At 42.5% G+C, this 22,977-nt stretch overlaps 2 protein-coding genes and 1 long non-coding RNA gene across 6 annotated transcripts in view; all 3 read left to right on the top strand.

Annotated features, from left to right (window-relative positions):
* Positions 1-6,945: 6,945 nt before the first annotated feature.
* On the top strand, positions 6,946-8,475 carry LOC309854784. The gene is made up of 4 exons (XR_014306429.1): positions 6,946-6,998; positions 7,214-7,288; positions 8,214-8,277; positions 8,444-8,475. It is a non-coding gene; the product is annotated as an uncharacterized lncRNA (long non-coding RNA).
* Positions 8,476-8,506: 31 nt separating this feature from the next.
* LOC309854631 (transport and Golgi organization protein 1 homolog) lies at positions 8,507-19,176 on the top strand (the record flags this gene model as incomplete). Its single annotated transcript, XM_082713986.1, has 4 exons — positions 8,507-8,582; positions 11,162-11,263; positions 18,919-18,979; positions 19,087-19,176. The coding sequence occupies exons 1-4, from the start codon at positions 8,539-8,541 to the stop codon at positions 19,174-19,176; spliced, it is 297 nt and encodes a 98-aa protein (XP_082570112.1). The 5' UTR covers positions 8,507-8,538.
* Positions 19,177-19,206: 30 nt separating this feature from the next.
* Positions 19,207-22,977, top strand: part of LOC309854488 (uncharacterized protein) — a 59,535-nt gene continuing 55,764 nt past the window's right edge. For all 4 annotated transcript variants that reach the window (XM_082713757.1, XM_082713758.1, XM_082713756.1 and 1 more), the window contains exons 1-3: positions 19,207-19,269; positions 19,393-19,487; positions 20,491-20,555. In XM_082713757.1, coding sequence (XP_082569883.1) covers positions 19,229-19,269; positions 19,393-19,487; positions 20,491-20,555 — 201 coding nt within the window. In that variant the 5' untranslated portion in view covers positions 19,207-19,228. The remainder of the gene's footprint in view (positions 19,270-19,392; positions 19,488-20,490; positions 20,556-22,977) is intronic.

Here is a 22,977-nt window from a genome sequence, read left to right as displayed (position 1 = left end):
AATGCTCGCAATGAGTTCCAATCTAATCTAAATTCTCTCAAACCTAGGGTAACTGAGACAGAAGATAGAATTAGTGATCTGGAGGACAAACAGATAGAGAGAAAGTTCAAGGCGAAGCCTGGAACAAACAGATTAGAAACCACAAAAACAGAATCAGGGAAATAAATGATGCCATGAAACGTTCCAACGTCAGAATTATTGGAATCCCTGAAGGGGAGGAGAATGAAAAAAGTCTAGAAGATATAGTGGAACAAGTCCTTCATGAAAATTTCCCAATCTAGTGAAGAACCAGCATTCATGTACTAGAGACCAAATGTTCTCCACCCAAGATTATAGATTCCAGAAAAACATCAAGACACCTGATAGTCAAATTGAGGAATCATAATTGTAGGTATAATCTCTTGAAAGCCGCTAGCACTAAGAGGCTCCTTACTTACAGAGGAAAGCCCATGAGAATAGTATTAGACCTCTCCACAGAGACCTGGCAAGCCATAAAGGGCTGGCAAGATATTCAGGGCACTAAATGAGAATAATAGGCAGCCAAAAATACTTTATCCAGCAAGACTGACATTCAAAATGGATGGAGAGATAAAGAGTTTCCAGGATCGGCAAGGCTTAAAAGACTACACAACCACCAAGCCGATACTGCAGGAAATATTAAGGGGGGAGTTCTATAAAAGAGGAAAAATCCTAAGAATAGTATTGAACAGAAATATAGAGACAATCTACAGGAAGAAAGACTTAAAAGGTAGCACGATGTCAATAAAAACATATCTATCAATATCACTCTCAATGAAAATGGCCTAAATGCTCCCATAAAATGGCAAAGGGTTGCAGATTAAATGAAACGATAGGACCCATCCATATGTTGTCTACAAGAGACCCATTTTGAACCTAAAGATATACCCAGACTGAAAGTGAAGGGATGGAGAAGCATCTTTCATGCCAATGGGCCTCAAAAGAAGGATGGGTAGCAATTCTCATATCAGATAAATGAGATTTTAAACTAAAGACTGTAGTCAGAGATACATAAGGACACTACATAATCCTTAAAGGAACTAACCACCAAGATGATCTAACAATTGTAAATATCTATGCCCCCAATATGGGAGCAGCCAATTTCACAGGAAAACTGTTAATCAAGATAAAGAGTCATACTGATATGAATACATTAAGAGTAGGAGATCTTAACACGCCTCTCTCAGAAATAGATAATCGAAACAGAAAATCAATAAAGAAACAAGAGCATTGAATGACACATTGGACCAGATGGACCTCATAGATATATACACAACATTCCACCCTAAAACAACAGAATACTCATTCTCCTCAAGTGCACATGGAACCTTCTCAAGAATAAACCACATACTGGGTCACAAATCAGGACTCAACTGATACCAAAAGACTGAGATGATTCCCTGCATATTCTCAGGTCACAATGCTTTGAAACTGGAGCTCAATCACAAGGAAAAGTTCCGAAGGAACTCAGATAACTGGAAGCTAAAGACCACCTTGCTTAAGAATGCTTGGATCAACCAGGAGATCAAAGAAAAACTGAAACAATTCATGGAAACGAATGAGAATGAAGACACTTTGGTCCAAAACCTATGGGATACAGCAAAGGTGGTCCTAAGGGGGAAATACATATCCACCCAAGTCTCCATCAAAAAAATTGAAAACTTCAGAACACAGCAGCTGGCTCTACACCTTAAAGAACTGAAGAATCAACAACAAATCAAACCAACTCCACACATAAGAATGCAAATCATCAAGATTAGAGCTGAGATCAATGAGGTAGAAACCAGAGATACAGTAGAACGTATCAATGAAACTAGAACCTGGTTTTTGGAAGAATCAATAAGATCGATAAACCATTGGTCACACTAATCCAAAAGAAAAGAGAGAAAGCCGAAATTCATAAAATTATGAATGAAAAGGGAGAGATCACAATAAACACCAAGGCAGTAGAACCAATCATCAGAAGTTATTACCAACAGTTTATATGCCAATAAGCTTAGCAACCTAGATGAAATGGATGCATTCCTGGAAAACTATAAACTCCCAAAATGGAACCAGGAAGAATTCAACAACCGGAATAGGCCGATGTCTAGTAATGAGATTGGAGCAGTGATCAAAAATCTCCCCAAAACAAGAGTCCAGGTCCTGACGGATTCCCAGGGGAAATCTACCAAACTTTCAAAGAAGAAATAACACCTATTCTCCTGAAACTGTTTCAAACAATTGAAGCAGAAGGAAAACTCCCAGATTCTTTCTATGAAGCCAGCATTACCCTGATTCCCAAACCAGGCAAAGACGCTACCAAAAAGGAGAATTTCAGATCAATATCACTGATGAATCAATATCACTGTTGCTAAGATCTTCTCAACAAGATCTTAGCAAACAGGATCCAACAGCTTATTAAAAAGATTATCCACCATGACCAGGTGGGATTCATCCCTTGGCTACAAGGATGATTCAACATTTGCAAATCAATCAATGTGATAGAATAAATTAGTATGAGAAGAGAGAAGAACCACATGGTCCTCTCAATCGATGCAGAAAAAGCATTTGACAAAATCCAGCATCCGATGCATTAAAACGCTTCAAAGTATAGGGATACAAAGAACATTCCTGAACTCCATCAAATCTATCTATGAAAGACCCACAGCAAATATAATCCTCAATGGGAAAAAGCTTGCAGCCTTCCTGTTGAGATCAGGAACACGACAAGGATGTCCACTCTCGCCACTCTTGTTCAACATGGTATTAGAAGTCCTAGCAACAGCAATCAGACAAAAGGGAAATAAAAGGTATCCAAATTGGTAATAAAGAAGTCAAACTCTCTCTCTTTGCAGATTACATAATTCTTTATATGGAAAACCCAAAAGACCCCACCCCCAAACTACTAGAACTCATACAGCCATTCACTAATGTGGCAGGATACAAAGTCAATGTACAGAAATCAGAGGATTTCTTATACACTAACAATGAAAATACAGAAAGGGAAATTAGAGAACTGATTCTATCTACAATATCACGAAGAACCATAAGATACTGGGAATAAACCTAATCAAAGGAGTAAAGGATCTGTACTCGAGAACTACAGAACACTCAAGAAGGAAATTGAAGAAGACACAAAAAGATGGAAGACCATTCCATGCTCTTGGATCAGAAGAATAAACATTGTTAAAATGTCTATACTTTTAATGCCATTCCAATCAAAATTTCACCAGTATTCTTCAAATACCTGGAGCAAATAATCCAAAAATTTATATGGAATCAGAAGAGACCCCGAATCGCTAAGGAAATGTTGAAAAACAAAAATAAAATGGGGGAGTATCACGTTACCTGATTTCAAGCTTTACTACAAAGCTGTGATCACCAAGACAGCATGGTACTGGCATACAAACAGACACATAGACCAGTGAAACAGAGTAGAGAGCCCAGATATTGACCCTCAACTCTATGGGCAAATAATCTTTGACAAAGCAGGAAAAAATATACGGTGGAAAAAAGACAGTCTCTTCAATAAATGGTGCTGGGAAAACTGGGCAGCTATATGTAGAAGAATGAAACTCGACCATTCTCTTATGCCATACACAAATATAAACTCAAAATGGATAAATGATGGCAACGTGAGACAGGAATCCATCCGAATCCTAGAAGAGAACATAGGCAGTAATCTCTTCGATATCAGCCACAGCAACTCCTTTCAAGATATGTCCTCAAAGGCAAAGGAAACAAAAGCCAAAATAAACTTGGGACTTCAGCAAAATCAAAAGCTTCTGCACAGCAAAGGAAACAGTCAATAAAACATAGAGACAACACACGGAATGGAAGAGGATATTCGCAAATGACAGTACAGACAAAAGGTTGATATCCAGGATCTACAAAGAACACCTCAAACTCAACACACACAAAATAGATAATCATATCAAAAAATGGGCAGAAGGTATGAACATACACTTCTCCAATGAAGTCATACAAATGGCTATCAGACACATGAAAAATTGTTCATCATCACTAGCCCTCAGGGAGATTCAAATTAAAACCACATTGAGATATGGCCAAAATTAACCAAACGGGAAGCAATATGTGTTGGAGGGGATGTGGAGAAAGGGGAAACCTCTTCCATTGTTGGTGAGAATGCAAGTTGGTGCAGCCTCATTAGAGAACAGTGTGGACATTCCTTAAGAAATTAAAAATAGAGCTTCTCTATGAGCTGCCATTGCACTACTGGGTATTTACCCCAAAGATACAGATGTGATAAGAAGGGCCATCTGTACCCCAGTGTTTATAGCAGCAATGGCCACGGTTGCCAAACTGTGGAAAGAACCAAGATGCCCTTCAACGGACGAATGGATAAGGAAGATGTGGTCCATATACACTATGGAGTATTATGCCTCCATCAGAATGGACAAATACCCAGCTTTTTTAGCAACATGGATGGGACTGGAGGAGATTATGCTGAGTGAAATAAGGCAACAAACAGAGTCAGTTATCATATGGTTTCACTTATTGGTGGAGCATGGTGGACATGGGGAGTTAGGAGAAGGGAGTTGGGGGAAATTGGAAGGGGAGGTGAACTATGAGAGATTATGGCCTCTGAAAAACAATCTGAGGGGTTTTAAGTCTTGGGATTGGGAGGTTGGGGAAAGCAGGTGGTGGGTATTAGAGAGGGCATGGATTGCATGGAGCACTGGGTGTGGTACAGAAACAAAGAATACTGTTAGGCTGAAAATAAATAAAATATAAATTTAAAAAAAAACAAGAAAACAAAAACTAATGACAGACTGTGTGGTGACTAACATAAAAAAAAGCTAGGGAAATAATGAATTAATGGATATATTTTCAATGTCTGCATGATCCCTTGTCAAAATTGAATAGGTTGAACATTCATTGACTACTATGTGAATAGAATTTGGGGGCAAAAATAAGTTAAACACACTTGTGCTCTTTATCATAAATTGATTGTGAGCCATGATGACTTCATCAGAAATTCTAATTTTATCTTCCTTTTTAATCCTGTGAATTCATGCTGCTAAGCAAAGTGATTGTTGTCATATCTTCGGATTATAATTGTGGTACTATCTGTACTATAGATTATTATTCATAATATGTTTTGTCATCCAGCTTATCTTTGTTTCTTCCTCTCTTAGATAAAGCCTCGACAATACGAAGGTAAGATTTGGGGCTTCAGTTTTCTTTGCCAAAAATTCTCAGTACCCGTATTTGATGTGTGTTTAATTTGATGAGGGATAAATATGGTGACTTCTGATGTCTCACTGACTTAAGTCTTGAAAATGCTTCTCTTCCCCATGTGGAGTCTAAGTGACAGTGTGGAGGGAGTTGCCATCTCTAAGAGACCAGGAGAAGGAAATCTTCGTGGGACTAGGGAGAATACAAGGTGTAATTTTGCAGAGACATGTTTAGGAGGCAAGTGATGATGACAGCGTGAGGTCTGGAGTGAGTACTTCACCATGAGCCAGCTCTTGGTGAAATGTCAAGAGGAGAAAACTCTCTGAGTCTAGCAAACCGGCTACACGTAGGGAAGAAGGCAGATATTGCCATGCAGAGCGTGTGTTACAGGAGAGAAGTAAACTGTGGTTTTAAGTCTGAAGTGGAGGGGTCGTTGCCTACCAGGGGAGAATGAATGGAATAGAGCCTGTGCCAGCGGGGATAATGGATAGTGTGTGGGGATCGTGGATTGTGGTGATTCCATGGTGCTGGCTGTTGACGGCCTGGGTGGCCACCTGGCACTTAGGAAACCATTGAATGTCGTTGTTCGTTGTTGTGAGTGTGGAAGTGGTACTGGTGAGAAGAGAGGTCTCAGAGCAGGAGAGTGCTCACAGTGCGTCAGGAGAAGAGAAGTTTGCACTTTGAGGCAAGATGAGAGAATTATTTTTTTAAGAGATTCTGTTTATTCACTTGATATATATAGAGAGAGAGAGCACAAGGAGGCAGAGTGGGAGGCAGACAGAGAGGGAGAAGCAGGTCCTTGCTGAGCAGAGAGTTGGATGTGGGATGTGATCCCAGGACCCAGGATCCTGATTCCAGCAGAAGGCAGACCCTTAACCAACTGAGCCACCGAGGTGCCCCACGATGAGAAAATTAAGTGGCTCTTAGAGGAGTTGTGTTCTAGACCTTACAGGTGTTATGCAGCTGCCATCAGTCTCCTCACGAGTGTTGTTTTCCTTTAAGGGTGGAGGGTAACATTCTCCTGTTGTGATGAAAAAAGCTTGTCTTCTCAGGCTTGTGCATTATCCAGGGCCTCCAAAGACTGTCTGTAATGTGGAGATTGTACCCAAGTGTGTTTATAGCAGAGATCTTGTCCTCCAGAGCCCCCAGCCTGGGGTCCATGAAAGGCGATCTGGGAGCAGCAGAAAGTTTCTGAAGGCCTGTGAGTTGTCACTCACCTGATATCTTGAGCTTTCCTTGTGTGGAATTCCAAGTAGGACCTGGAAGTGGACGTTCCACTGAGCAGGAACAAAGTATAGTTTTGCTCATTATGGGTTGTTTGCAGGGACCTGCTTTTGTATCTGAATCACTGGAGGAGAGAGATGTTAGTTGCTAGGATGCTTGATTTTTCGGTCACATCTCTGGCGATGACATTGGCATATGCAAGGTTTGAATTTTCCAAGAATGGTGCTTACAGTTGGGAGAAAAATGAGAAAGCATTCGATTGTTTCTTTTTCTATGTTTGAAAAACATTTTAAGTAGGAATCTCACTGATATAGAATGTCTTAGGTTTCAAATGCTGCTACAACATGCTTCCTTCAGGCACAATGGGAATGCTAGCAAGTTAGTGACACCCAAGTGTCAGAGAATGTACTCTGGTGCTAATATATTGGGATTATTCAATGTCGCTGTTTTTGCTAATTATCTTAAAATTCTTTTTTCTCCTTTCAGTTACTTTAGACCAAATCAAGATGAAGATTAATAACCTTAAAAATGAAAACAGGGATCTTGAAAAAAACATAGCGAGTTGGGAGGAGAGGGTATGTTCAAATATTTTTTTGTGATTTCATATTGGTTACTTACCCTCTGGTAGTTCATTCTATCGATCTATATCATGCAACCCAGAAATGTTCCTTGAGTAAGAGAAGCTTCACAAACGTAGAGTACTGCCTCCTTCTTTGTGAAAGGAGTCACAAATATAGGTTTCTTTAACATGCTATTTTGGACTTCTGATTCTTTTTCATATTTTTTATAGGCCAGGGAAGCAAAGAAGCAAGCAGAAACGAAGAGAGAACATGAGCGTTCCCTTGCTGGAGTACGTAAATTAAAAGTAAGACTCCTTTCTTTGCCTGAATTGTGTTCTAACAGCAGAAATAAAAGTAATAAAATATTATTATTATTATTTCAAAGATTGATTTGAGAGAAGGAAAGAGTGAGGGGAGGGGGTCTGAAGGAGACAGAGAGAGAATGCCAAGCAGACACCGTGCCGAGTGTTTCGCCTGATGCGGGGATCAGTCCCATGACCCTGAGATCAGGACTTGAGGCAAACGAAAGCAGGAGTCAGACACTCCACAGACTGGGCCACCCAGGTGCAACCCAGGTGCCCCAAGGAATGAATCATTGTTACTCATTCAATATGTTTTCTTGAAGGAGAACATCAAAAAGGTGGAAGAGATTAATGAAAATTTGAAGGACTCCCTTCATTGTAAACAGGCTCTCTTACAAGCTCAGAGAGAAAAGAATATCAAGAATGTGGATGTGGTAAAAGTTAGGTGTTAGTTGTACTATAATGTGGCTTGGGAGGCTTTCGGTTCATTGGGTGAGGTGAGTGCAGTGTACTCGTGTGCTGTTTGCGCAGTAGAGCGTGGGCGTCTGGGAACAGCAACTACTACTGAACCGTGAGCTGTGATTTCACTTAGGACCACCCCGATGAGATTTGCAATTTCAAGGCCTAGGAAGTATGGTTTATTTCACAGCTGGGTAATCATCACATCATTCAGCGCTGCCCTCCAAGTTACGTAGAAAATCCCACAAAATACGTGAGCAGTGAAGGATGATAGCAAGCCCAATTTGTATAGTAGAATATTATTTTATATCAGTTCCTCTAAGAAAGCCATTTGTGCGTTTTTTTGACATGAACTAGTTTCTTTACGTGCCCCTTATTCCTTTTATGCCTCAAGGGCTTTCTTTGTTGCCCTCCATGATCCTGTCCTGTTAGGTGCCCTCATATGTCTTTTCTCAAATCTGTCTTAAAGGCCCAAGATGCACTGGCGGATCAAGAGCTGAGAGCCTTGAAATCAAAAAACCAAGAACTTAAAGGTACCTTGTTTGGGGGGATGAAATCTCCATATGGTGGCAATGAGTTTGCATCGGGCAGGGAGAGAATGCCTTTCTGCCTTCACGGCCTTGCCCTTCTCCTTTCCCCATTGAAACCAAGTTCTCAGGTCATGGCACAAACATAGAAAATTAAACTCATCCTTTACAGAAAGGAAAACATTCCTGGAAGACCAGTGTAATGGCCTGAGCTATCAGAAGACAGCTAAAGAAGCAGAATTGAACCTGCTAAAGAAAAAATTGGATATGGTGGTGGAGTTCTCTGAAAACCGAAAACTGACTGCAGAAAAGTAAGCTATTGCTGTCTTGTCATAGATATTGTTGTATGAATTTTCGTGGCAGCAAGTATTTAGATCTTCTGGAATTGGATCTTTGTGTACTTTTGCCAAATGCATTCTGTAGAATTGTGCCTGCCCTTCCTGTCTTGATTTGTGTAACCTGAATTTTTCTTTCTGTTCTAATGACTTGCCACATGTTATTGTGTGATTCATTGGGGAAGAAGAGGGAAGGTACCAGCATTAATCACTTTGATACGTGGATCCCCTCTGGATCAGTCTACATTGTCCTTTCATTTTAACTCTCATCACGTGCTCTGACCACTCCTGCATTAGGTCCATTCCTTGTTCAGTATGAGACTTGGGTCCAGAATGTGCAGAGAAAAATGGAATTCTCTTCCTGCAGAAACAGGGAAAGTTTCTTTGTGGAAAGTGTGCTGGGGCTCCAGCAATACTGGGTCCCTTTATCTGGTGTACAACTGAGATCATTCGCTGCAGCCCAATACCTTAGAAGGCCAGGGTATTTCCTGTCCACCTGATTTTCTTTTCTCTTTCTTTCTTTCTTTCTTTCTTTTTTAAAGAGATTTTATTTATCTATTTGACAGAAAGAGACACCGCGCGCGAGAGAACACAAGCAGGGGGAGTGCAAGAGGGAGAAGCAGGCTTCCCACCGAACAGGGAGTCCAGTGTGGGGCTCTGTTGCAGGACCCTGGGATCATGACCTGTACCAAATACTTTTAAGCAGATAATTACTGAGCCATCCTGGTGCCCCTCCACACGATTTTCTAGGTGTATGTCTCTTGGATCCCAACCAAAGCCTGCAGTTTCATTAAGTCTCATCTTTGCTGGCTGGACGAGAGCTTCGCTTGTTGAATTCCAACCTGTCCCCAAAAGGTTGCTTGTTCATTTACTTTGTATTCACTCGCCTGTTCTAGAATTCACTGATGTGTCCTCCGGAAACGCTCTCACTGCCAGGCTGGCTTTCTCCTAGGCTTCCTTCTTCTCCATCTGATTATCATGTTTCTTCATGTGCTCTTTAGAAATTGGGTGCATTCAGTCACAAGTTTTCTCTCTTGTCCAGTGTGTCCTTTTATTTCTCAGGAGGAGATAAGGACGTTGGAGTCCCTCATTCATGTGGAAAAGCAAAACTGTTCCCTGTCTACCCTGGGGAATCAGCTTTGTGTTATTCCGTCCCACATCGGTGGTGGGGGCCACTCTCTCTCATAGGCACTTGGGTTCTGTTCATTGGTAAAGACCCACTCCCCTCACTCTTTCCTTCTCTCAAATCAATCTTTGAAATAATAATAATTTTAATAATAATAATAATAATATTTCATTACTTTTATTTCTGCTGTTAGAACACAATTCAGGCAAAGAAAGGAGTCTTACTTTTAATTTACATACTTCAGGACCTTCTTGGGGCAGGTCCAGTGTCCTGACCACCTTTCTCTCTTCAACACCATATCCCTGAGCCGCACACTGACTGCCGCTCCAGAAGACATTTGCTGAAGGATGGTTGAGAGACCAAAAGCAGATGCTCCTGTCCTTCTCTTTCTAGAGCTTTTGTCTGTCCCTAAGTCTTTCTGCATGAGATTCTTGACAAGTGTCCTGTTGAAACCTTGTGAATGAACACCATGAACAAAAGAGTTGAGGGCAGCCCAGCAGACCAACCTTTCTAAGCATCACCATTTGCTGCCTTCACCATCCATGAAGTTGGTCTTGGTCAAGAAGGTTTACTTGGGGCGCCTGGGTGGTTCAGTAGGTTAGAGCCTCTGCTTTCGGCTGAGTTCATGGTCCCCCTGGGATGGAGCCCTGCATTGGGCTCTTTGCTCAGTGGGCAGCCTGCTCCCCCCCGCTCTGCCTACCTCTCTGCATACTTGAGATCTCTCTCTGTCAAATAAATAAATAAAATCTTTTTTTTTAATAAAGGTAGAGTCATTGGAGTTGACAGATTTACATCTGAACTATGTTCCACTGTGATAACACCCTGAGTATGTGACAGTTCACATGGATTATTTAAGGACATATTTTCGGCACTAAGATTGGCCTTTTCCTATTCCAGGATCTTTCACGAGGGGCCAGGGGTTGTACATCTAAAGCCTAGAGATGTGTGGGAGTGAGTTTCCATACCAGTGAAGCCATATTCTGGAAGTTCCTTTGGGCTGAATGTGGGGGCACAGCCTTGGTCTGAGGATCAGGGCTCCCCACAGAGACTAATGATGTTCCCCTATTCATCCTAATGAGTGTAGCTCATCAGGCTTGGCTTTTCACTTTGAATTGAAATGAGCCTTCACCTTCTCAAACCAAAGACGTATTCCAAGAGGGCACAGAGTGCAATATTATTTGGTGACATAGTGAATGAATTAAAGTAGACAAGTAAAAAGACAGCCCCGATTGCAGGGAGCTTGGCCAGCAGCAAGAGTTCGATGTTTCTTCAACCTTAAATGGGGCCTTCATTCATTTCCCTGTTGTGTTGTCAGTCTGTGCTTTTAGCGGGGACATTCCACCATAGGCCATCAAGTGTGCTGGAAGAATAAATGGCAAAAATTCAGGACCGTGGCTACTGGACAATGTATATATCTCTCCCATCTTAGGAAGCTAGAAGAGAAACTGTATGAATTGAATGCAACTAAGAATGAGCTGTTAGCTGCCGATAAATATCTGAAAGTAACTGAAGAAGAAATGGAGAAGTACGGGTAAGTTCAGACACTACATACTATTGGCTCCTGAAAAGTTCCCTTTGGATTTTTTTTAAATTTTTAATTTTCTTATAAACCTATGATGAATTCTTAGCCCCAGGGGTACAGGTCTGTTATTCACCAGGCTTACACACTTCACAGCACTCACCATAGCTCATACCCTCCCCAGTGTCCATAACCCCACCATCCTCTCCCTACAACCTTCCCCCCAGCATCCCTCAGTTTATTTTGTGACATCTTGTTTCATTTATTCTTTTCCTACCCCACAACCCCCCACGTTGCATCTCCACTTCCTCATATCAGGGAGACCATATGATAGTTGTCTTTCTCTGATCGACTTCTTTCGATAAGGATAATTCCCTCTAGGTCCATGCACGTCGTCGCAAATGGCAAGATATTTCTTTTGATGGCTTCATAGTATTCCACTGTATATATATACCACATCATCTTTATCCACTCATTTGTTGATGGACATCTAGGTCCTTTCCGTAGTTTGGCTATTGTGGACATTGCTGCTATAAACATTCAGGTACACGTGGCCCTTCAGATCACTACGTTTGTATCATTAGGGTAAATAGCCAGTAGTGCAATTGCTGGGTCATAGGGTAGCTCTATTTTCAGCTTTTTGAGAAACCACCATGCTGTTTTCCAGAGTGGTTGCACCAGCTTGCATTCCCACCAAAAGTGTAAGAGTGTTCCTTTTTCTATGCATCCTCCCCAGCATCTGTCATTTCCTGACTTGTTAATCTTAGCCATTCTGACTAGTGTGAGGTGGTATCTCATTGTGGTTTTGATTTGTATTTCCCTGATGCCGAGTGATGTGGAGCAATTTTTCATGTGTCTGTTGGCCATCTGGATGTCTTTGCAGAAATGTCTGTTCATGTCCTCTGCCGTTTCTTGATTGGATTATTTGTTCTTTGGGTGTTGAGTTTCCGAAGCTCTTTATAGATTTTGGATCCTAGCCCTTTATCTGATATGTCGTTTGCAAATATCTTCTCCCATTCTGTCAGTTGTCTTTTGGTTTTGTTAACTGTTTCCTTTGCTGTGCAGAAGCTTTTGGTCTTGATGAAGTTCCAATAGTTTGTTTTTGCCTTTGATTTCCTCCCTTTTGATGATGTTTCTAGGAAGAAGTTGCTGTGGTTGAGGTCGAAGATGTTGTTGCCTGTATTCTCCTCAAGGATTTTGATGGATTCCTTTCTCACATTGACGCCCTTCGTCCATTTTTAGTCTATTTTCCTGTGTAGTGTAAGGAAATGGTCCAGTTTCATTTTAATGCATGTGGCTGTCCAATTTCCCCAACACCATTTGTTGAAGAGACGGTCTTTGGACATTGGACATTCTTTCCTGCTTTGTTGAAGATTAGTTGACCATAGAGTTGAGGGTGTATTTTTGGATTCTCTCTTCTGGTCCATTGATCTATGTGTCAGTTTTTGTGCCAGTACCCTTCTGTCTTGATGATGACAGCTTTGAAGCAGAGCTTGAATTCCAGAGTTGTGATGCCACCAACTTTGGCTTTCTTTTTCAATATTGCTTTGGCTATTCGAGGTTTTTTCTGGTTCCACATAAATTTTAGGATTATTTGTTCCATTTCTTTGAAAAAAATGGATGGGATTTTGATAGGGATTGCATTAAATGTGTGAATTTCTTTAGATAGCAAAGACATTTTCATAATATTTGTTTTTCCAATCCAGGTGCATGGAACCTTTTTCCATTTCTTTGTGTCTTCCTCAATTTCTTTCATGAGTGCTTTAGAGTTTTCTTAGTATAGTTTCTTTGCCTCTTTGCTTAGTTGTATTCCTAATTATCTTATGGTTTTGGGTGCAGTTGTAAATGGGGTTGACTCCTTAATTTTCGTCCTTTTGTCTTGTTGTTGTGTAAAGCAATGCAACTGATTTCTGTGCATTGGTTTTATATCCTGACACTTTACTGAATTCCTGTACAAGTTCTAGCAGATTTGGAGTGAAGTCTTTTGGGGTTTCCACATATAGTATCATATCATCTGCAAAGAGTGAGAGTTTGACTTTTTTTTTTTTTTTTTTGCTGATTTGGATGTTTTTGATATCTTTTTGTTGTCTGATTGCTGAGGCGTGGACTTCTAGTACTATGTTGAATAGCAGTGGTGATAATGGACATCCCTGCCGTGTTCCTGGCCTTAGCGGAAAAGCTCTCAGTTTTTCTCCATTGAGAATGATATTTGCAGTGGGTTTTCCATAGATGGCTATGATAATATTGAGATATGGGCCCTCTATCCCTACACTTTGAAGTGTTCTGATCAGGAAGGAATGCTGTACTTTGTCAAATGCTTTCTCAGCATCTATTGAGAGTATCATGTGGTTCTTGTTCTTTTCTTAATGTATTGTATCACATTAATTGATTTGCAGATGTTGAACCAACCTTGCAGCCCTGGAATAAATCCCACTTGGTGGTGGAGAATAATCGTTTTAATGTACTCTTGGATCCTATTGGCTAGTATTTTGGTGAGGATTCTTGCGTCTGTGTTCATCAAGGATATTGATCTGTAATTCTCTTTTTTGATGGGATCCTTATCTGGTTTGGGGATCAAGGTGATGCAGGCCTCATAAAACGAGTTTGGAAGTTTCCCTACCATTTCAGTTTTTTGGAACAGTTTCGGGACAATAGGAATTAATTCTTCTTTAAATGTTTGATAGAATTCCCCTGGGAAGCAATCTGGCCCTGGGCTTTTATTTGTTTGGATATTTTTGATGACTATTTCAATCTCCCTACTGGTTATGGGTCTGTTAAGGTTTTCTATTTATTCCTGGCTCACTTGTGATAGATAATATTGTCTCTGATAGTGCACCCACTTCTTCCAGATTGTCAGATTTGTTGGCGAAGAGTTGCTCATAATATGTACTTATAATTGTTTGTATTTCTTTGGTGTTGGTTTGATCTCTCCTCTTTCTTTTGTGATTTTATTAATTTGGGTCCTTTTTCTTTTCCTTTGATAGGTGTGGCCAGGGGTTTATCAATCTTATTAATTCTTTCAGAGAACCAGCTCCTAGTTTCATTGATTTGTTCTATTGTTTTGTTTGTTTGTTTGTTTGTTTGTTTTTAAAGATTTTAAGTATTTATTTGACAGAGAGAGAGATCACAAGTAAGCAGTAGGCAGAGAGGCAGGCATAGAGAGGGAGAAGGAAGCAGGCTTCCTGCTGAGCAGAGAGCCCGATGCAGGGCTCGATCCCGGGACCCTGGGATCATGACCTGAGCCAAAGGCAGAGCCCCAACCCACTGAGCCACCCAGGCGCCCCTGTTTGTTTGTTTCTATTTCATTGATTTCTGCTCTGATCTTTATGATTTCTCTTCTCCTGCTGAGTTTAGGTTTTCTTTGGTGTTCTTTCTCCAGCCCCTTTAGGTGTAGGGTTAGGTTGTGTATTTGAGACCTTTCTTATTTCTTGAGAAAGGCTTGTATCGCTATATATTTTCCTCTCAGCACTGCCTTTGCTGTGTCCCACGGATTTTGAACCATTGTGTTTTCATTGTCATTTGTTTCCATGATTTTTTTTTCAATTCTTCTTTATTTTCCTGGTTGAGACATCCATTCTTTAATAGGATGCTCTTTAGCTTCCTTTCTGTGTCATTTGAGTTCCTTCCAACTTTCCTCTTGTGATTGAGTTCTAGCTTCAGAGCATTGTCGTCTGAAAATATGCAGGGGATGATCCCAATCTTTTGATACCGGTTGAGACCTGATCTGTGAACCAGGATGTGATCTATTTTGGAGAATGTTCCATGTGCATTAGAGAAGAATATGTATTGTTGCTTTGGGATGGAATGTTCTGAATACATCTGTGATGGTCCAGTGTGTCATTTAAGGCCTTTATTTCCTTGTTCATCTTTCGCTTGCATGATCTGTCCATTTCAGTGAGGAGAGTGTTAAAGTCCCCTACTCTTCTTGAATTATTGTTGATGTGTTTCTTTGATTTTGTTATTAATTGGTTTATATAGTTGGCTGCTCCCATGTTAGGGGCATAGATATTTAAAATTGTTAGATCTTCTTGTTGGAGAGACCCTTTGAGTATGATATAGTGTCCTTCCTCATCTCTTTTATTATAGTCTTTGGCATAAAATCTAATTGATCTGATAGAAGGATTGCCACCCCAGCTTTCTTCTGATTTTCATTAGCATGGTAAATTGTTTTCCACACCCTCACTTTAAATCTGGAGGTGTCTTAGGGTCTAAAATGAGTTTCTTGTAGGCAGCATATGGTTGGGTATTGTTTTTTTTATCCATTCTGATACCCTGTGTCTTTTGATTGGGGTATTTAACCCATTTACATTCAGGGGAACTATTGAGAGATATGAATTTAGTGCCCTTGTATTGCCTATAAGATGACTGTTACTGTATGTTGTCTCTGTTCCTTTCTGATCTACAACTTTTAGGCTCTCTCTTTTCTTAGAGGACCACTTTCAATATTTTTTGTAGAGCTGGTTTGGTGTTTGCAAATTCTTTCAGATTTTGTTTGTCCTGGAAGGTTTTTACCTCTCCTTCTATTTTCAATGATAGTCTAGCTGGATATAGTATTCTTGGCTGCATATTTTTCTCATTTATTGCTCTGAATATATCTTGCCAGTCCTTGCTGGCCTGCCAGGTCTCTTTGGATAATTCTGCTGCCAATCTAATATTTTTACCATTGTATGTTACAGACTTCTTGTCCCGGGGTGCTGTCAGAATTTTCTCTTTGTTGCTAAGACTTGTAAATTTTACTATTAGATGGCGGGTTGTGGACCTATTCTTATTGATTTCGAGGGGGGTTCTCTACACCTCCTGGATTTTGATGCTTGCTCCCTTTGCCATATTAGGGAAATTCTCTCCAATAATTCTCTCCAATATACCTTCTGCTCTGCTCTCTCTTCTTCTCCTTCTGGAATCCCAGTTATTCTAATGTTGTTTTGTCTTATGGTATCACTTATCTCTGGAATTCTCCCCAAGTGGCCCTGTAGTTGTTTGTCTCTCTTTTGCTCAGCTTCTTTATTCTCTGTTATTTGGTCTTCTATATCACTAATTCTTTCTTCTGCCTCATTTATCCTAGCAGTAAGAGCCTCCATCTTTGATTGCACCTCTTTAATAGCTTTTTGGATTTCAACATGGTTAAACTGTGGTTCTTTTATTTATCCAGAAAGGGCTTTTATATCTCCAGGTAGGGTTTCTTTAATATCTCCCATGCCTTTTTAGAGCATGGCTAGAACCTTGAGAATCGTCATTTTGAACTCTAGATCTGACATATTACCAATGTCCGTATTGATTAGGTCCCTAGCCTTCGATACTGTCTCTTGTTCTTTATTTGTGGTGAGTTTTTCCGCCTTGTCACTTTGTCCAGATAAGAATATTTGAAGGAGCAAATAAAATACTAAAAGGGTGGCAAAGACCCCAGGAAAGTGTGCTTTAGCCAAATCAGAAGAGAACCCAAATCATGGTGGGAGAGAAAGGGGGAAAAAGGAGGTTCAGGGAAAAAATTTAAAAAAGAATACAAATAATGAAATAATATAAAAAAGAAAAATATATATACATATTAGTCTGGTGACTAGAACAGGGTCATTCACTTAATTTGGGGTGTATTTTTGTCTCTTACAAGAAATTACCTCCCAAAATTTTAAAGGATGGAAAACATATATAAGAGTAAGCACAATGAAGGACGGAATATGACTATTAAGATGAAAAGAATTTTTTTTAATTTCTAAAGAAAGAGTTGACATGTAAGTTGGTTGGGAGAATAAAAAAAAGAAAGTGGAGAAGAATTGCTCAGGCTGGAGAGTAGAACAAGCCCGGTGGTAGATTTAGGGTGTAGTTTCATCTATTAGAAGAAGTTGTACCCCAAATTTTTTAGAAGAAAAAACCCTATGTGTATACAGAAACTGAAGTTAGATACAATGAAGGATAACGTGACAATAATAATGAAGGTTTGAAAAAGATTATTTTAATGAAAAGTATTGTTAAGATAAACTAGTTTTAAAAAAACGTTAAAAGAAGAAAGGGTAAAAGTTTAAAAAAAAATTAGCTGAAGATAAAAAAGTAAAGTTAAAAAAATTAACTTTGCAAGACTAAAGTATCATGAGGAGAAAGCCGTGAATTCATGGTTTGCTTTAGCCTCCTCTGGTATTCCGCTGTTCTCCTTGGTAAGTGAACTTGGTCTTGGCTGGACTTCTTGTTGATCTTCTCAGGGAGGGGACTGTTGTAGTGATTCGCAGGTCTCTTTGCCCCAGGCAGAATTGCACCACCCTTTCCAGAGGCCAGGCTAAGTAATCCGCTGGGGTCGCTTTCAGGAGATTTTGTTTCCTGAACACTTTCCGTAGAGTTCCAGAGATCAGTAATGAAAGTGGCGGCCTCCCAATCTCTGTCCTGGAGGAGCCGAAAGCTCAGGGACCCACTCCTCAGTGCGCCCTCAGGGAAAAGCACTCATCATTTCCCTCTCCCTGGCCTCCGGCTGCGCTCAGACTTCACCCAGGCTGTGACCAAGTGTCTCTGTCTCTGGCACACAGCTCCACCTGGAGTCTCCGAAACCCTTACATCGCTGAGCTCTTTTGGGGGGATTTCCCCAGATCCTGTGCCATGGATTACGGTTCAAGGTAACGCTGAGTTGAGAGGTCACTCCTTGGCTCTCTTTCTGTTGCCGGCTTCCCCGCTCTAATACTTGCATGTTCTATGACACTCAGACACCCCCGGGCCTTCTGTGACCCTGCAGGACCTGGGGCCACGCCGTCCCTGCACGGGCTTCAGCCCGGTTTAGCCTCTGGAGCGACGTCCCTCAGTGCACATCGCTTTTAAAAGTCCTGGATTTGTGCTCTGTTGCTTGTCAGGAGCCGGACCCTCCCCACGGGGTCTATCTTCCCATCGCTTTGGATTCACTTCTCCGTGGGTCCGACCTTTCAGAAAGTAGTCGATATTCTGTTTCTCAAATTGATGCTCTTATTCTCTTCGATCTCCTGTTGGATCTGTAGGTGTTTGGAATGGTTTGATAAGCTATCTAGCTCATCTCCTGCTACCTGATGTCATCTCAGCCTGCTATTTCTCCACCATCTTGACTCCTCCCTCCCTCTGGATTGTTAATCTCTGTATATTTTGAGGACTCAATTAAGTAATATACACTAAAATTCAGAGGATGTATCCAGAGCAAATTAACTGACACAGAAAGATAAGGCACAAAACAATTACGTTACTAAACATATCCGGATCCCCAGTGTTGGCATGACTGTGGAAACTAGCTCCATACCAGCGTCCTTGAGGTGGTGTTTGGAGGAAAACAGTTTGTCCTAGGATGAGTCTTTCCCATAAGCCCGGTAGTGGCATCTGATGGTGCTGGTCTCTGCAAACCTGGGAACCATAGCGAGGATAGAAGTTAAAGGAGAATAGAGCTTCATGGCAAAAGACATTTGTCATCTGATAACTGAGGGAAGGATTGAAAACGGGTAAGGAAGTTTTGTCGGTTTTGATCCTGCAGGCAAAGAAAAATGATGAAGGAAAGGCTGTAAGAACAGCTTTGATCCCACAGTCCAATTATAGTCAGGTGAAGTGTTTCCTGTGTCAGGATCAATTGTATGAGGGGACAGATAAGAGGAGGATGGCCACATTGGCAGATGATTGAAAATCACACCCAGTGTTGGGTTTTGTCTGGTGAAAACAATTGTCCCCCCTCACAGACGAGAAGTGGAAGAAATGCGAGAAGAGCTGCAGGAGTCTAACCTCAGCTTCAACCACAAGGTAACCGAAGTTGTGTCCAACACACTGACCCCTTGGCGCCCCCTGCAGGTGATGGTCGTGGCCCTTAGAGCCCTGAACATGGGTTTCTGGTGTGTTGGCTTTTTCAGATCGCAGTTCAAGAGAGGAATGCTCTGGCTAACTGGGTAAGTGTTTTCCTTTTCCTCATCTTCGTTTGCGGCACAGTCGGGCACAACTGAAGGTGGGTGTGTTTTTCTGCCGCAGATGAAGGCTCGGTATTGGGAAACAAGGATGATGCAGCAGAGCAGGGAGAACACCTACTGGAAATACAGGTGTGGGAGTTTGACATGCGTTTTTGCAGGTGTTTGGAGAGGTGAGGGCTATGCTGTTTACTGCCTAGGAGAGGACGTGGTGTTGTAATTCTTAGAGATGTCCATTCTTTTTCTGTGTTCAAGACTGCGCATGATGCAAAGGGAGATGCTGCCTGTGGGGTCCGTGAGGCGGGAACTGAAGCCGGGAAAGCCTGAGTTGCAGAAGCCTGTGTGGCAAGGTAGGGAGCACAATGGGAAATGCAGCAGCCTGATTTCTGCTGTGAAACCACACGGTGTCCTTCCTGTTCCTGTGGGTGATTGCTGTGTGTCCTGGAGAGAATCACAAGCCTGCAGGTGGTCTGAAGGGGTGACAGCAGGGTGCTTTTCTTATATGCCCCCAGGCAGCAGGACACTTGCCCCCGTGACAGGTGGAGCTCACACCGCTCCACACCTTACCCTTGCTACCCCCTTCGGAAGAGCTGAGCCTGAGAAGGTGCGAGACGAGCGCCCTTCCCACCTTGACTCAGTGGTCACCTTGACAAAAAAAAAAAAAAAAAAAGACTATTGGTGAAAAAGGGCATTTATTTACTCATTATGGAGGTTTCTATATTTTTGTTTTATTTGTCATCTATAGGACCATATTGAGCAATGAAATATATTTTACTCCTCTCATGTTATCGGTGCAATGCCATAGCTTTATTGCTCAATCTGTCTATGATTTCTTTGTTCATGACTATACAAATGTCAAAGTCTGTTTCTTCCCTGAAATGTTTATTTGTTGGCCAGTCACTCATTCTAGGTCCCAACTGCAGGATGGACAAATGAACCATCCACCTGTGGCCTGAGAAGAGAACATGGGCTGTTCATGTTGAGGGTTTGTGGATGTCCCCACACAAGGCTATTCTCACTTAGGTGTTTAATCTATGAAGATAAAGTGATTTTTTTCTGATGTGTGTTGAGCACCCCAATTTTAGTGTTGATAGCCAGTTGTACCCCGACCTGTTTACACGTGATGGATTGCTTACAGAAACACTGGAACCAGGGCCCTGGAGTGTCTCACGCAAGAGGTGACTGGTGTCTCTCGTTGCAAAGGACTCACTTGAGTCACGGGTGAAACCCTCTGATAAGGGACCCAAGTAACCCTCTGATAAGGGACCCAAGTGTGGGAAAGAGTGCAAGATGGGAGAGGAAGGCATGGAGGGCATGAAACCACAATAAACATCTGACCTTTGTCTGATCTAGCATCTAGAGTGGTTCCCAGGATGAACAGCAGCACTAACCCTCAAAGGGACCCAGAGATGCATACGGTAAGTGCTTGGGCATTTTTAGTTGTGTCTGTTTCTGAAATGGATTGCAGTGTGGACAGGTCCCTGTCCTATCCTGTGGCCTTGGTGTGTGTCCTGTGATCATCCCTTTCAGAGTGCACGCTGTTCACCCAGGAGCCTCCACCTGCTCCCTTAGAGATCTTCAAATTTGTGCTTCCTCCCAAAGCTGTAGATGCTTTGCGACACGGGATGGTAGGACGCTCACCTCATGCGTGTGTGTGTGTGTGTGTGTGTGTGTGTGTACGTGCGTGTATGTGTGTGTGTACATAACTCGAGGAGGGTGACATCTCACCCCACAGTGAAGTCAGCTAGCCTGGCTGACTCCTTGCGGTTTGCTTTCCTGCGGGAGCTGGAGCATTTTTAGTATTTGGGTCAGGAGACTAACCTGGGAGGGTGTCTGCAGAGGTCCTCAGATGGAAAATGGGAAAAGCCAGGACCGCGTCACACTTGCCCCACATGCTTTGGGCAGCTTGAGTGTTTGTGGAGAAGGTGAGCTGTGACCTCCCGTGCGTCCCATCTGAGTGGGTGAAGACGACAGCTAGATTCCCTCCAGTTGGCCCCTGGGTGAGATGATGATGAACTCTGGCAGGTGCCAGGTGTGTCATAGAAAATACCCCCTGGAGCAGCAGCCCTGAGGAGGGAATCCCAGTGACTCTCTGCAAGGCCCACACCTCACACGTGTTTTACTTATGCTTCCGTGAGCAGGTTCTGATAGGGTCTGATGGCTGTGCCAGCTCATAGCGTCTCTCCCGACCCATCCTGGGAGCATTGCCTGTGCTCTCCAGACACACTGGTTCCCATTTGGGGGTATCGAATCGGCCCATCAGTGGTTCTCAGCACCCAGGACTAGGCATTTGCTCTGTGCCTGAGCTAAGGACTGTCCGAATGTCAGGGATCCACAGAGCTGGTCTTGCTCACTCTAAGGGGTCCTGTTTCTCTCAGAAAGCACTCTTCCAGGTCCTCTGCAGGACTCCGGACACTCCTATCTCCTCAGCGCTGTCTGTGGCCATGGACAGCCCTTGTGGAGTGTAGAAGATCCCATTGTCAGGGAGGAAAGCAGAGCTGGTCAGGGGGGATGCTGGTGGGCTTCCGGTTGACCCACAAGCACCTGCACTTCCATGCATGGACACCTGGCTTCCCATGGCCTCTCATTGTGTTTGTTCTCAATGTATAGAAGGAGCTGCTCTGTTTGCTGTGATGGGGGAGGTGTGGTCCCAGCTGTAGATACTGGCCTGTCCTGAGTGGAGTTTTTTCCTTAGCTGATTATCCTTGGTGTCACACTCTTGTCTCTGTCGAGGTGTGCAGACCTATATTAACATGTGGTGACAGTAGTTTTCCCCATGGCATCTCTTCACCCCAGGTGCTAGGTGAGACACAGGGGGCGGATAGCCGTTCTGGCACAGATGCTATAGTATTGGAACATGGTGGTGGGGAAGATGTGTGTGTGGATGTGTACCCCTGCCTGCCCACAGTGCACTCCGGGGAAGTAACTGGGGGAGGAGGTCCCCTCCCTCCACAGTGAAGTCCTCTGGCCAGCCCGACTCCCTTTAGGTTACGTTCAGGAGCACTGGTGTGCTCATGCTGGGGATAGATGGGTCTGGGAATCCTCACAAACAGAAACTGGAGAAAACTCTCTCTGCATTTTATACTGTCTCCTTTGCAGTCTGCAATGTTCTCAGGGCATGTTTCACAAGTCATCTCCATTTTACTTCTGATGGAAAACGTGCCTTGCAGAACCAGCCCACTTAAGACCCTGTCTACAAGTATTTTGAAGTGTCAAAGCTCTTATGTGCACTGTCGTAATCTCACACTGGGTCACATGTTCTTAAGGGGGACATCAGTGATTACATGCATGATCACTGCCTCCCAGCCCTTCAGCTGGGTTTCCAGGAGCAGGTCACTGGGTCCTAAGTTACTGTGAGAGTTGATTTCTTTTCTCATTACACGTGTGGAGTTTTCCACTGGGAAGCATATACCCTTTTGGGAATTCTCTCATATGGCCTTCCCATCTTCATTTCCCATTGTACAAAATTACTCTGGAACTCAGTAGGTTGAAATTTCCAAATGACTATGTTTTCAGACAAACACAGGGGGCGCCTGTGTGGCTCAGTGCATTAAAGCCTCTGCCTTAGGCTCAGGTCATGATCCTAGGTCCTGGGATCAAGCCCCACATCAGACTCTCTGCTCAGCCTGCTTCCCTTCCTCTCTCTCTCTCTCTCTCTCTCTCTCTCTCTCTGCCTCTCTGCCTGCTTCTGATCTCTGTCTGTCAAATAAATAAAATCTTTAAAAAAAAAAAAAAAGACAAGCACAGCTGATGAGTGTAAATAAAGGTTTTTGGTATCATGTCCCTCGGAAGACACTTTTCCAGTGCCCCTGTCAGACCACAAGGCCCTAATTCCTCAAG

Source organism: Mustela nivalis (assembly GCF_964662115.1).
Source record: "Mustela nivalis genome assembly, chromosome: 19".
Taxonomy (NCBI): domain Eukaryota; kingdom Metazoa; phylum Chordata; class Mammalia; order Carnivora; family Mustelidae; genus Mustela; species Mustela nivalis.
The sequence above is the reverse complement of the archived record's forward strand: the minus strand, read 5'-3'. Positions and strand labels throughout refer to the sequence as shown.